The sequence below is a fragment of the Oreochromis niloticus genome, linkage group LG10 (assembly GCF_001858045.2).
Source record: "Oreochromis niloticus isolate F11D_XX linkage group LG10, O_niloticus_UMD_NMBU, whole genome shotgun sequence".
NCBI classification, from domain to species: domain Eukaryota; kingdom Metazoa; phylum Chordata; class Actinopteri; order Cichliformes; family Cichlidae; genus Oreochromis; species Oreochromis niloticus.
This window is the reverse complement of record NC_031975.2, coordinates 26415488-26433334: the sequence shown is the minus strand read 5'-3', so window position 1 is coordinate 26433334 and position 17847 is coordinate 26415488. Positions and strand designations below refer to the sequence as shown.

At 38.8% G+C, this 17847-nt stretch overlaps 2 protein-coding genes and 1 pseudogene across 3 annotated transcripts in view; all 3 read left to right on the top strand.

Annotated features, from left to right (window-relative positions):
• The first annotated feature begins 5555 nt into the window (after positions 1-5555).
• On the top strand, positions 5556-9882 carry LOC100697720 (complement C1q-like protein 2). The gene is made up of 5 exons (XM_003453739.5): positions 5556-6309; positions 6577-6630; positions 7526-7579; positions 8823-8957; positions 9061-9882. The coding sequence occupies exons 1-5, from the start codon at positions 6123-6125 to the stop codon at positions 9339-9341; spliced, it is 711 nt and encodes a 236-aa protein (XP_003453787.1). The 5' UTR covers positions 5556-6122; the 3' UTR covers positions 9342-9882.
• A 4516-nt stretch (positions 9883-14398) lies between these two features.
• On the top strand, positions 14399-14533 carry LOC112848103 (uncharacterized; annotated as a pseudogene).
• A 2541-nt stretch (positions 14534-17074) lies between these two features.
• Positions 17075-17847, top strand: part of rsf1b.1 (remodeling and spacing factor 1b, tandem duplicate 1) — a 28214-nt gene continuing 27441 nt past the window's right edge. Inside the window, exon 1 of one of the 2 annotated variants that reach the window (XM_005458502.4) lies at positions 17075-17271. In XM_005458502.4, coding sequence (XP_005458559.1) covers positions 17118-17271 — 154 coding nt within the window. In that variant the 5' untranslated portion in view covers positions 17075-17117. The remainder of the gene's footprint in view (positions 17272-17847) is intronic. The other variant, XM_025910781.1, reaches the window with a different exon arrangement.

The following is a 17847-nucleotide window of genomic DNA, read 5'->3' as shown; positions in this document are numbered from 1 at the left end:
TAAAATGGGAGGCAGAGCCTTTAGCTTTCAGGCCCCTTTTCTGTGGAACCAGCTCCCAGTTTGGATTTGGGAGACATTAACTCTCTTTACTTTTAGGACTAGGCTTAAAACTTTCTTTTTGATAAAGCATATAGTTAGGGCTGGGTTATATGACCCTTAATCCTCCCTTAGTTATATTGCAACTGCTCTAGGCTGCTGGGGGAGTCCCATGGTGCAGTGAGTGATTTTTGTTCTTTTCACACACATTTTTTACTGACTGTGATTATTCAACAGTCTGCATTTAATAATTAGTCATTAATTAATCTCTGGCTCTCTTAGAGTTCGTGTCTTTGTCCTGTGTCCCTCCCGTGAATCCCAACAGGTCATTGCAGATGGCCACCCTTCCCTGAGCATGGTTCTGCCAGAGGTTTCTTTCTGTTAAAAAGGAGTTTTCCTTTGCCAGAGCGCTTGGTGACAGGGGGTCATCTGATAGTTGGGGTTTTCTCTGCTATGTCTGTATTATTAGTCAGTGTCAAGTGTGTGACCTTAGAATAGAAAAGAATAGAACAGAATAGAATAAACCTTTATTATCCCACAGAGGACAGATTTGGGTGTTACACAGCTCTTATAGCAAGGACAATATCAAATATAAAAGGAAGACACAAAGTGGTCCTATATACATAAGCAACTGAAGTTTGTATATACAGGTAACAATGTACAAGAATATATACAGAAAAACTGTATAAAATGTAGAGTGAACAAACAAGCTGATGAGTAAGATAACCAAAAGAATGTAAAACTGTGTTAAGCTGTGTTATAGAGTCTGACAGCTGCTGGTAAGAACGACCTGCGGTGTTGTCCATGATGGATGTTAGCTTAGACAGCATCCTCTCCTCCCCGAGCTGCTCGATGGACTTCAGCGGACAGTCCAGGACAGAGCTGCCCTTCCTGACCAGTTTGTTGAGTTTCCCCCTGTCCCTCTCTGCCATTCCACCACTCCAGCAAACCACAGCATAAAAGATGGAAGACGCCACCACAGTGTCGTAAAACGTCCTTAGAAGAGTCCTGTTGAACCCAAAGGATCTCAGCAGGTGGAGACGACTTAGAGCCTTTTGTAAAGTGCATTTGTGTTCATGGACCAGTCCAGTTTGTTACTGAGGTGAACACCCAGGTATTTGTACTCCTCACCGTTTCAGTTTTCCAAGCCCTCGATGTTCACTGGCGTAATAGGGGGTAGCTTCTTGCTAAAGTCAAGCACCAGCTCCTTCGTCTTGCTGGCACTGATGCGAAGATGGTTCTGTTCACACCAGCTGACGAAGTCATTGATGACCCCCCTGTATTCCAGTTCATTTCCCTGCGACAGCCGACCCGTGGGTGTCGCTTGTGTTTTCTGTTTTACTTTGATAGTCTCGTGTCCTGTGTCCAGTGTTTTGAGCTTTGCTTTCCCCTGTCTCATTATGTCTGATTAGTCCCAGCTGTGTTTCCACCTGTTCCCCATCATACCGTCACAATGCTGTGTTTTTCTCCTCTGTGTTTCTGGTCAGTTCCTAGTTCTCAGTTCATGGTTTGTTTTCTAGTTTGAGTTTCTTGTTTCCAGTTTCTCGTTTAGGTTTGTATTTGTCGTGAGTTTTTCCAGCAATAAAGCTGCCGTTTTGAGTTTATTCTTCAGGCCTACATACGGGTCCTCATCCTGCTTGCCATACAACACAACCATGACAGTTATTGCAAAGATACACCAGCCTTAATGCAGAGGATAAGCCATTCAAGTACAGTTGGGCTTCCTCATCAACCGCCCCAGGCGTAAACACCTCCAGACCATAATTTCAAAGCAACAAAAATACAAGGCCACAGCCAAAAATATGACTGGGTTTGACCTCGCAAGTAATGTAATTAAACAGCACCTTTCAGCTGAGCTGGTGTTTTATCCGTTCATCTCTTTTGCATTCCTCAATCTCATTCTCTCAAGATTTCCTCAATCTCCAACAGTCTGAAAAAATAAACAAAATGTGACCAGCTTCACAAAGTGTAACAAAATGAAAATGTGAAATCTGTCATGGTCTGGAGTCTAGTGACTTTGTGTGGGGGGTTGTGATTATTAATATTCATCAATTTAACTTCTGGTTATTTGTTAATGATTTCTAGTGTTTAGGTGTTACTGTGCCTCCCTTGTGTTACCTCTTGTCATTGTTGTTTCTGCAAGCTCTTACTAAGTCCAAAAGATTGTACTTTATCCTTTAGTTTCACCAATATTACTGTGGAACAAGGTAAAAGGACAGTGATCCTCCATCAATCCATCTTCCAAGTTTCCATGAAAATCAATCCAATGAGCTGGGCACAGTGATGTGTGGAGGCAAGGCTGCAGCTGAGGCCTTTGCTGACACATATCACGACACTGTCAAGGCCTCAACAAACAAATACGGTGGAACCCCTGCTTACGAAGACCCCATTTAACAAAAAATTCAAGTTACGAAAGCACTTAATGGCAATATTTCTGCCCGTGGTACGGCAAAATGCCTGCGTAACGAAATAGATCAAATAGAAAATGTAAAAAAATTTAATTAAATTCCATAATGTTATGTACATGTACACGTACGTATGTATGCATTTATATGCATGAGTTCTTCAACCACCGCCACCTGCTCCACCAAGATCTTCATCTTCAGCCAGCATCGCCTCACTCAAAAGGCGATGGAAAAAAGGTGCTTTGACTTACGAAGATTTTGACTTACGAAAGACCCTCTGGAACGAATTAATTTCGTAAGTCAGGGTTCCACCGTACATTTCCTAATTGGTGAGGTTTTGATATTCCGTCAAAGCACACAATCTACTCTTTTAATTGACATCTGTATCATGTTGTTGTCTTTTTTTGTAATTTGGCAGCTGTGTAATTTCCATAACCCGTACACCCTTATTTATTATTTATTATAGTGTAATGTACATAATGTTCCTATTCTTTTCTTTTTCTTTTGTATATTGTCTTTTTCTTTCGCACCTTGTGGTCTTGTTACATAATTTGACTGTGCAAGCAACTGTACAATGACAATAAAAGTTCTAAGTTCTATTCCTGATGCTGGTGTCTCCATTCTTGATGTATTATTGGATATTACAAAATCTTGATTTCATGTCTTGAGCCATGTATTGGTATTTGTGACACTGTTCTGAACTGGTTTGTCTTTGTAACTTTCAGTAACAGGGCCTTTCCTACCATTATGGGCAGTTACTCTATAGCCTCTTTTTCACTAGTACCTACTCGACTTGCCCGACTCTACTCAGTTTTTGGGGTTTTCCTTTAGGTGGTAGATTTATTCACCTCTGAAATCTGATGTGTCTGCTTCTTTGCAACCTCTGTTCAACTGTTTGCATGAAGTAAAAATTTGGTTATCACATAATTTTCTTACATTAAACGAGAATAAGACCGAAATCATAGTCTTTGGTAGTCACACCCCGCTAGACCAGTTGACTAATGCCCTAGGCCCTCTCGCTAGCCATCTCTCGCCCACTGTAAGAAACCTCGGAGTGTTCCTGGATGGCTCTTTTAAACTTGAGAAACAGGTCTCCACTGTGGTGAAAAACAGCTTTTACCAGTTGCGTCAGATTTCCAAAGCAAAGTCGTTCCTTCCTTTAAAGGAACTTGAAAAGCTTGTTCACGCATTTATCACATCCAGATTGGACTACTGTAACTCCCTCTTCTCGGGCCTCCAACACTCTTCTCTTTATCGGCTTCAGTTAATTCAAAATGTAGCTGCGCGTCTTTTAACAGGTACAAGAATCCATGAACACATAACTCCAATTTTAGCCAAACTACATTGGCTCCCTGTTAAATATCGCATAGATTTTAAAATTCTTTTGTTCACTTTTCAAATTCTGAATAATTTAGCGCCCACCTATCTCTCTGACCTACTCCACCTATATAATCCCAACAGAGCGCTTAGATCATCCAATCACTTGCTCCTTGCACAACCTAGGTCTCGAATGAAGTCGAGAGGAGACCGGGCCTTTGCGATCGTGGCACCTAGACTCTGGAATAACCTCCCTGTACATATTCGTATGGCCGAGTCTATCCAGTCTTTTAGATCTCGTCTTAAAACTTATCTGTTTACTTTGGCCTTTGATTCTAACTAGTTGGCTGATTTTAGCTTATTGTGTTGTTACCTATTGTTTGTTGTCCTATTTTATTGTTTGTTTTAATTGTCTTGTGTTTTGACTGACTGTGAAGCACTATGGTCAACACTGTTGTTTTAATATGTGCTATATAAATAAACTTTGATTTGATTTGATTTGATTTTGGTACCAAGTACACTTTTAGCATCAACTTAGCCAGGGTTCCAAGAGAGCTCAGTTGAGCCCAAAATGTGACGTCAAGAGACTGCATGCCACTGGTTGTCCAGAGAGTGACATCACTGGATGAGTCATGTATGCGATTCCTTTAAAAAAAAAAATCATACCATCCAATTTTGAAACCTGGTAACTGAGGAAATGGTTACACACAAAGCAACACCATGGTCCAATAATAGGCTGTAGACATTCACAGTCAGTTTAGCAGCAGGTGCACCATTGCCACAATGTTCTTCATTGTTGTGTTTGTGTTGCATACAAATGATGTCACAAGACTTTTGCTTTAACAACCCCACCCACACTACGGTGGTACTCAACTGCAGTGAAAATTGGCCAAAGCCAGGTAGAGTAGAGTCAAGTTGAGTTGAACTGAGTAGGTGCTAGTGGAAAAGAGCCAACTGCTGTCTTGACCTGTGGCATATCTCAAGGTTCCATATGGGGTCCAATTCTGTTTTCATTGTGTGTGCTACCATTTGGGTGTGTACTTAAAAAAAGAAACAAAAAACAAACACAATCAAACAAACAAACAAAAATATCACTTGCTTATTACTTTTAAGCCGATGATATTCAGATATTACAGCCAGACAACAATTCATGTGCAAATTGCCTAAATGTTTTTTTGTTTTGTTTTTCCATTCATTTTTAGACCAATACTTGTACCTGACAATTTTCAGAAGAACTTTTTATTTTGCTTGTTAAGCCACTCATCACAGAGCTATGGATCATTCAAGCATTAAAATGCATCTAACTCAGTAGGCAAACAAGTGTTGTCTCTACACACGCCAGGCATCTTAGAACAGATGGGAGATGTATCTGGCTCTTTAGCTGATCAGTCTACTGTTCACTGAAGCTTCTTAAGAAATGAATTAAATTAATTTGCTTATAAACCTCACTCGATCCCCGTTATACTATTATTCATTTTCTAGAGTTCAAATTCAGCTTTTGCAATTTGAGTTCAGTTGACTGAGACACATGGGGGTCAATAAAGGAAATGTGAAGTGTTACCATGGATACATGTCAACAATGTCCAAACATTGATATACCCCAAAAGACCAAAGTTATCTTTTCTTGTTCAAAATGTTCCTCTGCCACCTCCAACATTTTTTTTGTTTTCTGCAAAACAAAAAATATTTCTTTTTCTTTCTTTCTTTCGTTCTTTTCTTTGTTTTGTTTTTTTACATTTTTTTTACGTGAGCTCTTAAAATGTGTTTCATGCATAGTTAGGCTCAGTTTTGTGGGATGCCATTGGGTGGTGCTTCATCTTGTTCAGCATTTTGACTGTTCTAAAAGAAATTGCAATAAGGAGAGATCACTTGGAAGAATTTGAACATGATTTATTGAGATAGAGAAATGAATGTATTTGGGGATTAGACAACGTTGACCCATCATGCAGAACGGAATCCCAGGGTTTCAGCTTTCCATTGAGTACAGTTTAATTTAGACCTGTTTTTGTCAGAAAAATCACCATCTGATCACAGTGAATTACAGCTGCAGTTTGCTTATCAAGTTAGCTAGCCATCATTAGTTTAAAATTCCAACTGAAAAATCCACTGTTCTCCTTCTGCTGCTCAGCATAGCAAAAAGCTGAATGGGAGACAGAGCTAGTTGATTACTCCTTTGCACACTTCACAATTAGTACAAGTAGATTCATGGTTCATTGATAAATCTTTACTTGTGTTGTAGTGAAGGTTTCAGATTTTGCTGTGTCTGTGGGAGGAAGTTTGGAGGAAGTAACCTCCCCATATACACACCTTTGTCTACCATGCTATAAAAAGCTCAGTCGGGCTAGCAGAGGACACAATATCACCATGGAGATCATCGTGTTTTTCTCGCTGTTGCTTTCAGTCTGCACTGTTTCAGCAAATCTGGCTGAAGCAGATAAGTCTTCAAAACAACAACCCTGTCCACAGGACACCCAAGCTGTGCTTAGAGAGCTGACCGCCTCAGTGGCTGTGCAGAAAGAGCAGATCACGGTCCTACAGAAAGAGACTGAAGGTACAGTATCATGTCAGGTAGTGAGAGAAGTAACTGCAAAAACAAACTGGCATATGATCCAGTGTTGTGTTAGAGAGATATCAATGTCACTCATAAATATTCAGAATGACTGAAATGAGAAATGACAAACATTCATGGTTTTGTTTTCTTGTGAAAATGAATATTTTGTATAGAAATGAAATATAAAAGTATGTATCGAAATATTAGCCCAATCTTTAAAGAAATTGATGGTCCAGGGAAATAAATTTTATTTTGCACTTATTTCAGAAAAGACAGCAAAGCTGAAGAGTGAAATTGACCAGCTGAAGCTGCAGTCTACAGGTATGGTGTGGAAATCATCATGGCTCTGATCATTTCTACAAAACTGTTTAAAAAATCTGCAGCTGACACATTTTTGATGCTAAAATATAAAGGGTGTAAATATTTGACTTAAAACTTGGTGGATCAGCATGTGTCACTGCTATAAATCTGTCCACCAGGTGGCGCTACTGTGCTAGAACATCTGTAGTTCATCACAGAGGCAACTTGACCACCAACAATGTTTTTATTTGTGGTAAAGCAGGGAAAGAGCGAGGGGAAATGAGCTGCACTGCAATCTTTCAGCATAAGGGGCGGCTGTGGCTCAGGTGGTAGCAGCTCATCTACCAACTGGAAGGTTGGTGGATCGCTCTCAGGCTCCACAAGCTCCTAGACAAAGATTAAAACAATGTGTATGAATACAAGCACATTGTGTGGTCAGCTGAGTAGAAAGGTGCTATGTAAGTATAATCATTATTGGTCACCTGCTCAACCAGCAGAGCTATAGTGGCATGATAACGCCATTGTTTACATACAGTCTAGGGTTCATGTCTAAGTGAAAGAGAGAGGGAAACACAAAGTGGAGAGTTGACAGACTGTGGATAAACATGACAGTATGAAACTGCACAGATTTCAAATGAGAATCAGTTTGTTCAGTGATGCAGTCAAACAAGTCTGCTTCTTCAACCATTCTCCACCCAGCACCTGTAGGAGGTGTGGTCCTGTGGCTAGAGGACCACACCTCCACACCACACACCACCTGGTGTGTGAGGTGGAGGATGAGGGGACGTGGGGGAGACCGTCGCTCAGTGTAGCATGAACAGAATGAGAGTCACAGTTACTTTCTTACTTACAGATAAAAACATGTGAATCACTTTGTGCTGTCAGTGAGATTGTTTGATTTCTTTGCTTTTTTCAGATCGTGCAGCAAATCTGGAGACTGAGATTGACGCGCTGAAGCAGGAGCTACAAGGTACTGTGTGGAAATCTTATCTGACGCATTTATTGGCTGTGCAGATGTTTTACTTTTGGTGGATCAACATATGTCAGTGCTATAAATCTGTTCATAAAGTGGTGTCACTGTGTTTGAATATTTTTATTTTATTCACAGAAATAACTTTAGTACACACAGTGTTTTTACACATTAAGTACTATTACTGGATGGACTTTTCTGAATTACATTATGAAAAAAGAGTTTCTGAGGGACTCTGGGATAAAATTATGAAAAAAGAAATTGAATTCCTCGAGCAATTTACCAATAAATACATATTGCCTCTAAGTCTTCATATACTTTTTATATGTATGGACCTCTGTATTTTGGTAATTTTCACTTTTAGCATCTGCTACGGCTGGGGTGTTAAACTTTAAGCCCAGGGGCCAGAATTGACTTGCCGAACACTCCAGTCTGACCCACTGGTCAGCTTTGGAAAATATGAACAAGGCCATACACAGTTATTATTAGTTTTATGGCTTTTCCTACTCATAAAAACCTCTCTGTGGTCATTTATACTACGCTAAAGAAAAAATGAACTAGACAAAGAAAATAAATGGCAGAAACATCATGTTTTTTCTCTCCTAAAGAAATCTGTCATCACTGAAAAATGAGTTTGCTCTAAGGTTTAAAATACATTGGCACAGATGTAGGGTGAGAGCCACTCAGGGCTGGGATTTAATCCTGACTGACTGTATATTTGTCAGACCTTGATGAAGACTCAGACTTGATACACGTTAGTCTATTTTAATGTTTTATTTTTAAATGATCTTGTCAGAAACAGGTGACCCCACGAACTCCTGTTTTGTATTGAACTTATGTTCACCCTACTGATGAGCACCTGTTGGATAAGCATTTAAAGCCATGCACAGTTTCCTTTTTCCTGTTTTTTAAAAACTGAATGACATTGAACTGAGTTCATGTTTGTCTGAAGCACAAACCAAGATGCAACTAAAACACTGAATAACACAGTTTGTTGTCTTGGCAGAAGCTACAAAATAACTTCCTGTCTGATCTAAAGGACGAGTTTGGGATCCTCAAAAATAGATTCAATCAAATTTCAGTTTCCAATCACAGAGTTTGATTTCTTCTGTGACAAGGAAACGCTTCCAGCTGTCAAACATTTCTTTCATTGGAGATTAAAGTTTTTGTCATGGTCACTTTTTTGGGAAGAGTCTAACTCTGAAACAGAAAGTTTAAATAATGACATTTCTCTCTCTCTCAGCCACACATGTGGCTTTCTCAACAGCTGTGGTTCTTCCAGGCAGTGGACCATTCATCGGACCCTTTAACACAGAGACCACTCTGATCTTCAAACATGTTATCACGAACATTGGAAATGCCTACAACCCATCCACAGGTAATAACACTGAATGTTACTTCTCAGCTATGTTGATGTCAGGCTGATGTTCCAGATGTTCTAACAGCTGATTTTCCATTTAACAAAAACAAATGTCCCACAGGTATTTTCACTGCACCAGTGAGAGGAGCCTACCACTTTGAGTTGCACATGTTTGGACATGGTGGCGTTGCTGTGGGTGCTTATTTGTACAAGAACGAAGGGCCCGTTGTTATTGCATATGAACACCAAACAGCAGGTGGAGAACTGAGTGGCTCTAATGGAGCCTCACTGCTTCTAGAGGTTGGAGATCAGGTGTTTGTGCGTCTCCTCAACGGTAGAAGGATATATGACAATGATAATCATCATACCACCTTCAGTGGTCATCTGATTTTCACCATGTGAGAGGTGTGACAGCTCCAACACTTCCTGTTTGGCCTGTCCTGTGTGGGCGGAGCTTAGACATTTTTAGTAGTAAAACAGGAAGTAAATCACCTGCTAGAATCAGTTTCTTGCTCTCTCTCTCTTTCTGGTTGGGTTCTAGTTTTGTGTTTATTTGTTTCTACTTCTCCTCTGATTCTACTGACTCAGATAATTTACTTCTTCTTATCTTTGATTCAAATAAATCCAGTTAAATGCTCAGTGATTCTCTTCTCTTTGTCCTTTCTTTGAGTCGGCTCTTCATAAAGTGCTGCTCCTCCATTAGGTCATGACTATTTTCTATAAGTTGATAAACTGCATTATTTTTTACTGGCTCCACTGTCCTGTGTTGGTCAGTCTGTTATTTTGGTGACTGCTGGCCCACATGTTTGCTTTTAACTGGAGTCTTTCCTGTTAAGTTGAGCAAAATCCAACTGTTCCTCTTTTTTCTCTTCTTTGATAATCATGCAGGTATTTTTCTTAAACACGTAACAGATGTCAAACTTAATCTGACTATCATGATAAACATGTAAACAGCTGATTTAGTTTGATATAAAAATGTGTGTTAGTGCTGTGGAGGAATTTCTAGAAGCTGAAATGTTTCCTCATTTTTCATCTGAATCTAAATGCAGACACAGATAACTGACTGTAAACTTACTCGGGTTCATTTCTTTAAATTCTTTACTTTCAAAATAAAAGCATCTTTGAACCAGCATTGTTGATTTCTTTTCATGTGTTTTATACATAGAGCAGCAATCAAATCTACACATGCTGGGAGTTACTATCACAGGTAGAAACGCAGAATGAGTCCTGTCCCTGAACAAAAACTAACATACACACATAAAGAGGAGGGAGAGAAAATGGTAGGCCAGCACAGAGAGGACTGGGGGACTATGACAAATCGTGACTTTAATAATAATAATAATAATAATAAGGAGAAGAACCAATAACATTATCGTATGTTTAATCGTTTTAACAACAAAGTTTTCCCAGTTCAATGTCTCTTTTACAGAGAAACAGAAATAAACATTGTTTCTCTTAACATTTTATAAGTTTTCTGATTAGTCACGGAGGAAAACTTTAAAAAGTACATTCTGGTTAAACTTTCCATATGGGATAGGTGGATAGTAAAATCTGAAGGGGGGGTTGGGGCCTTCCTATCATCATCATGCTAACGTGATTAATATGGTTTGTCTGTCTTCCTGCCCTCAACCCTGATTGATCCTGCCAGATAGCTGCCCCACCCTGACCATGGTTCTGTGGAGGTTTCTTCCTGTTTAAAGCCAGGTTTTCCTTCCTACTCTCGCCAAATGCTTGCTCATAGGGGCTCATCTGATTGTTGGGGTTTCTTTTTAATATTAAAAGGGAGATGAAGACAGTAAAAGAAGAGAAACAAAAAAAACTTTATAGGAGCAGATTATCCTGCTTGAAGACATGCTCAGGAAGGAAGTCAGCAGGCTCCAAAAAGAGGTCATACAAATGGACGAGCTTTTCAAAGGTGCCTAAGAAGGACGGCTCACACTCAAGCCAACACAAACCTCCTGTAGCACTACTGGAAAAAAGGAAATGAAAAATTAAAGAAAATGAAACTCATCAGCAACCAGCTGCTGCATTGACTGATCATTATACCTTACAGTGATGTCACTTATGGTCCTAATAACCTGTTTCAGACTGATTCACTGTTTGTTGGAATATAATATAGATTGTTTCTTTCTACAGAGGAGCTTGCATCCAATAAAAGCTGCAGGAACAAACCCAGGAAACAAATACTCAGAAGGAAAAAGTGAAAAACAATAGTGTCTCCCATCCAGAGCAACATTTGGAAATTTGACATTTCAAATCTACACATGCTGCTCCCTCTGGTGGTTACTGCGCTACATTCAGCCACAGACCTTTACTGAGTTTACAGAAAATGCTGCACTGATGAAGAACTGTGATCTATATCCTACTATGTAAATAAAGTAACACAATGCCCTTTCAAATAAATATGTTAACAGTAGACTAAGCTTTCATTTTTCTTTCATTAACTTAACTATAAATTAGCATAAATAAATATCAGTGGCCTAATTAACATGTTAAGCCCCAAAGGGCTTTCTGAGGTTCCTGCTCAAAAATGACATGCCCAAAATAAATGGAGTATTTCTCTGCAATTACAAACTGTGTAAACAATTGTGGTATCAAAATAAGGCTAACACTTGTGAGAGTTCATCAGAGGTGTAAATATTACAGCAGATGTTACTGTGTGAAAGTTACTGAGGCTGGAACACAGAAAAAGCCAGTAGATCTTTTCCCTCGCCTAATTTATTTATTTATTTTTTAGCATGTAAGCCCCTTAAAATGTGCTTCAGTTCACATTTTAATCCAGTAAGTCAGTAATCAACATATAATCATCATCTGTGCAAAGATGTACGCTTCTGAAGTGAAACAGTGAAAAATGACTGCACTTTTAATAAATACATATTCAGGCATTCTGCAGTTTGTCCAATTTTGGAAAACTTTGGACACCATATGTGCTGCCATACAGCAGAACTGATCTCCACCGGCCTTTTATTATCACACTAAATGCTTTTATTTTCAAACTTGTCAATCCAGGAAAGTAAAATGGAAAACATAAAGTATAGATTTGAACAACAGAGTCGGCGTCTAATTAATCAAAAGGTTTTTAGCCCATGAAGCAGTTCAGCAAACATGTAAAGCAGCAAAAATGCACTTTAGGTAGTAAAGTGTTTTAAATAATCAATTACTGATAAAAGACGCACCCTAGTTTCCTTAAGTTAATTTATTTTATTCAGCCAGAAAGGAAAAAGAAATCATGAGGAATACTTTAAATTTTATATAAAACACTCATGGAATTGTGTAAGCATAAACCAAACAGCCAACAGGTGGTATCCACTACGTGCAAAATTGCGCCATCTTGTGGCCTCTTTCTGTCACCATAATTCATTCAAAGCTTTGTGGAAAATGCTTCACCTGTAAAAGTTTCAAAGTCACCGGTGACATTTTTTAACCAGCAGAACGTTCAACAGCTTCATCAGAATGAACCTGACTCTGTGCTCAAACCAGCGTTCCTCCCTGTCCAGGATGTGCAGAGTCGAGGAAGCCATTTACGTGAAAAGGGAGAGAGCATCTCTGAATCGAGGAGGGGGCCTAAGGGTACATCTTTCGCCATCTTACAATGCTGTGATTGCAGCCATTCCCCAACTCTCTGTGAATGGTACTCATGACCATTGATCAGTGGTCTTTGATCAGTGGTTGTTGATCAATGGTCATGAAAATTTGCATAATTATGATGAAGGAACTGACCTCCCAGCCCATTGTTCCTTCAGTGGTGCTAGTTTTAGTCATTATACAAATGTACTGTTTATAAGATTGGGGAAACCTGCAGTCAGCTGAGACTGAAGAAGTCACTTGGATGAGTGACGAAATGTTTTTCCCACTGAAAACGCTACATCCAGATGAACAGAATCAACTTTTGGAGATTTACTTACCTGGATGATTGAGCATTCATCAAGACCATTCAAAGCTTTGTGGAAAATGCTTCACCTGTAAAAGTTTCAAAGTCACTGGTGACATTTTTTCACAAGCAGAACGTTCAACAGCTTCATCAGAATGAACCAAAGTAGATGACGTCACAAGAGTCAGAACACAGAACTACCAAGCAAATCTGATGTTTAATTTGGATGTAGTTGGTAGAGAAATATCAGTAAACAGTTTGCAGCGTTCCTCACAGCACTCAGTGGACACTGGGACACTGGGCTTGGACACAGTCAAATCAGTATGTGGGATAGCTGGCGGCTCAAATAAGTGTTCTCCTTTTTCATACCAGGCTCATCCTCGAGCTCTGATTCCTTCTCTGTTCCCTTTTTTTTCTTTGTCTACTGTAGTTATTTTATAAACACAAAATCAGCTCAGGTTCAGAGAACAATTCCAAAATCTTGTTAGTGACAAAATTATCAAGATTTATTTCACACAACGTGTTCAAACCACAATACACAAATGAAAGAAGCTCAGTGAAATAGAAAAAACAATGTTCAATAAGTTGAAAACCAATAGAATACAAGTTTTGGTTGTTGTGTCTTTGTTTTTGCTGTCCGTCCCTCTGTTTGTCTAAGGCAAAAAGAAAGAAAGAAAAGAAGAAGAAATGATCATTACTGAAAGTCTTTCAGCACCTCTTAGAAAAACTGATGGGATCCAACAAATAAACATGTGCTGCTGACATCTGTGGAAGTCATTTCATCTGCCGGGTGAATATCAGATGAAATGTATTAAACGTGAGGTATTCTGACATCATGGACCATGGCCAATCACAATTACAAACACGAACACAACTACATCTTCAAAACTACAATTCGTTTCAATAAAAAATAATATATAAACAAATTGTTTCACGTGTGCATTTGTCCTGTGCGGCTCAATATCCAAAGTGTTGTTCCCACTCTAGAGCAGCAGGTGGCAGCACCATGACACAAAGGAAGCATAAGTCGCTATATACTGGGATTATTCTGCTTTTTTATTTATCTTTATTTAACAAAAGATGTTGATTAAAGAGGTTTTTTTTGTTATAGTTTAACCTAACTTGGGTTCAGCTGAACTTAATGTCGGTCTTTTATTAATTGCTGAAGAAGCCACAAAGATTATATTTCTGATATTTCCAGGTTAGCTGTAGAGTTTGAAACACAGCAGTGCATGCTGGGAAACGCTGTTTGTAGCTTTTGTGAGCACCATCAGTCAGCGCTGTGTGCCTGTGATGGACTCCCCCATGAGCGAACATAGTACTTTTACATATCTGACAGAGATGATACCGTGATCATGAAGGTGTTTCATCCAAAGAAAGGTGCATAAAAAATATGATTGTTTAGTTGGAAAAAATTGAAATATGGGACCCCTTATGGAAATCTTTAAGGTTTAATTTTATTTTTATTCTTATTCATTGGAGAGTTTGTGGATTTCCTTCTTTGCATTTTTAGTTTTGTTTTTGTTCAAAGTTTAAGAATTTGTACTGTTTTTTTGTATTATGAACAATGAAAAAATTTTGAAAATTGAAATTGAATTGTTTCATCCAAAGTGAGGTTCTCCTCTCGCACACTGGCTGTTGTGACCTTCGTGAGTTCTCCAAACGCGGGACTGTCAACGGCACAGTTTATGTTGGTGGGGAAATGCGTGCGCGCTTTCCCCTGGAATCATGTCTAAGACAAGCAAGCGTTAATGTGGATGACGTGCCATTGTTCTTTTATGCTGTATAGCCAAGAAATTTTGCTGTAAATGACCACATCCATTGATAGAAGTCATTTGTAATCACAGGTAAGAACATTTAAGAAAGATGAGGTAGAAGAGGAAGGATTAGATCCTTCACATTTTACCTTTGCATTTTTATTTTCATTTTATTGTAATTCTGAGCATTTTGTTGTTCCTTTCGGTGTTTTGGGAAACTGTAAATATTGACCAAGAGGCAATAATAATAACATAATAATCATAATTATAATAATTAATAGTATTAGAACATTTGTCTGTTTCTCTGTCTCATGGGGGCTTTCTTCCTGGTTTCTCTTGCGTGTCCAGTAACCTGACGTACTGAGTGCGTGCAGCTCTGTTTTAAATCACACTAAAAGTTACGATCTGTACGAAACACAGGAGATGTTTGACGAAATAGCACCCCGAGCTATTTAAAGCCAGCATCTTTAAATGCATTTGCAAGATAAGGATTTTTTTTTTTTTTTTTTTTTTTTGTGGAACATTACTTCCAAAAGGGAGATGGAGAAAAGACAGAGATTAGTAGATAAATAGAAATAGAAAGTCTCTGTACTTACTCCCCGGCTACAATCAGTCGTGCTTGCCATGAGGGTGCAGCGTCTGGATGTGCATGCACACTTTTGATTAGCAGCTGACTCTTCTCTGGCTAGGAGTCAAACTGCCTGTAACAAAGTTAGAAAATGCTCTGGTAATGTGCTGTCTGGGGCAATTTGTCCATGACAGGGTTGCTGAAGGTACACTGGTCCATACTGAGTGTTATTCAGAAAACTCCAAAGAAAAAAAAAAAGCAAATTGAAGGGGCCAGGGTTTCAGTGATCCAAACCTACATGACCCTGTGTGCCCCTTAAGCCTAATAACTGGTTTTGCCACCCTTGGAAGAAAGAACTGCAGTTAAGTGTTTGTGATAACTGGCAATGAGTCTTTCACGTTGCTGTGGAGGAATTTTGTCCAGTTCTTCTTTGCAGAATTGTTGTATTTCAGGCATATTGGAGGACTTTTCAGCATGAACGGCCTGTTTAACGTCACAACAAAGCTTTTCAGTCTTATTTAAGTCCGGACATTGAATAACAGCACTCCAAAACCTTCCTTTTTTAATTTTATTTAATTGCTTTTTGTGTGTGTGTTTTTTTTAGCCATTCAGAGGTGGACTTGCTCGTGTTTTGCATATTTGTCCTGCTGCATAACTGAAGTGTGCTCCAGCTTCTGGCCATGAATCCTTCTTTTTTTTTTATTTTAACTGCATTTTGTATTCACTCTGGTTATTTTTGACTAGCAAAGAAAATTTGTTTAATGCTTTGAAAAAAGCAAGTGTAACAAATATTCAAAAAAACAAACAAAAAAACAAACAAAACATTAATAAATGAGGAACGGGGCGAATACTTTTTTTCACACGACTTTATGCTTTGTAAAAATGCTTCTCTTAAAATGCTTAAACCTGAATTAACTGAAGATCACTAAAGACATTATAGTTCCAATACAGAGCATGAAACTGATATGGATTTGTGAGTTAATAAAAGCATTCATGATTATTTTGCATGTTAGAACACTTATAAGAGACAAATATCAACAAAATTTAAAATAAAAAAACAATGTAAAAAGCAATAACATATAAAAAATGATTTATTTGGCCTACAACTTGTCAAAAATGGCTTTTGGGAGTCCTCAAGAATTTTTTTGTATTTTAAATTATATTTTGGAGCAACTTAAAAAAATAAACAAACTAGGTTTACATTTTGTCTCTGGACGAGTATAATTCTACGGAAGCGTAGAGCTGCCACCCAGGCAAAAGAAAAATAGAAGTATATCACGTTATAACGTGAAAAGTTTATTGTTCTAACAAGATACTTTTCATGTTTGAACAACATAATATCACGTTATTACAATATACATAATTATCACGTTCGTACAATATAATATTTATATTGTACGAACGTGATATTTATATTGTACGAACGTGATAATTATGCATATTGTAATAACGTGATATTATATTGTTCAAACGTCAAAAGTTTATTGTACAAACATGATAGTATATTGTACAAACATGATAGTATATTGTACAAACATGAAAAGTATCTTGTTAGAACAATAAACTTTTCACGTTATAACGTGATATACTTCTATTTTTCTTTTGCCTGGGTGGCAGCTCTACGCTTCCGTATAATTCAAATAAAAATGTATGTTTTTATTTTTCTGTGCATGGACCGCTTTCAAATTCACGGGTGGGATAAAAAAAATGTTCTACAACTGTAGAATTAACCATTAATAATCTGATGTACACCTTTAAATACGTGATTCTGTTGCAGAAATAAAATATGTTAAATAGCCAATGCAATTCAAGCAAGTTTTCTTCTGATTTGACACAGAGGAAGTGCAACTGTAAATAAATAAATATTAACGCAGTCGGAAAAAACTGTCTTTTCAGGACAGGTTACAATCCTAGCGTCTTATTTTGGTAACACTCGGAACTCATGCATTTAATTCCGGCTGGCTTGCACTGGTGTGGAAAAGATGGCTGCTTCGGCGGCAACGGCGAGTTCTTCCCCCGGTTTGTGTCCAAATTACGCTGTGATTTGCTCTTTTCTGGAGCGCTACGGAGCGTTGTTGGACTTGCCGGAGCTCACCTTTCCTCAGCTGGAGAGGTATCTGCAGGACACATCCTCAGGTAGGGCAGAAAAAGGTCCCGCTGCTCACGGGGAGGAGGAGGAGGAGAGACTTCACCGCTGCATTAATGATAATGGTAGCGAGCTAGCACGTAGCAGCTAATGTTAGCTGGCTGTGTGTTATTGTGTTGGTTTTTTAACCTTCTCCTTCACTTAAATATAACTTAACTCCGCCCTGAAGCTGCCATTCGAGGTGGAAAACATGTCTGCGCTCATTCTGATCGTTATTCAGCTGCAAACGGGCCGAATTATTCGAGGTTTTCTGTCACTTTTTTAGCTTTTGAATTGGGCTTAATTTTTTGCCAAGCAGCCTTTATCTGCCGTTGTAACGTAAAACAACACAACACGCACACAAACATGCGGCCGTGACAGTGCTCGCGAGGCGGCGAACGTGCAGATAGCTCACGCAGCGCGGCGTGGATTCAGTTAAGTGGTCTCCGAAGGTGTCAGTGTGTGAAACGAGCACGCATTTGTGCACTTTATTTACACTTAAAATATTTTGCCTTGTGGTGCTTCGCGCAGCTACTGTCAAGCCACACAAAAACAGAGGAGACGTGCGGTAGGCGCTTTCAAAGTAA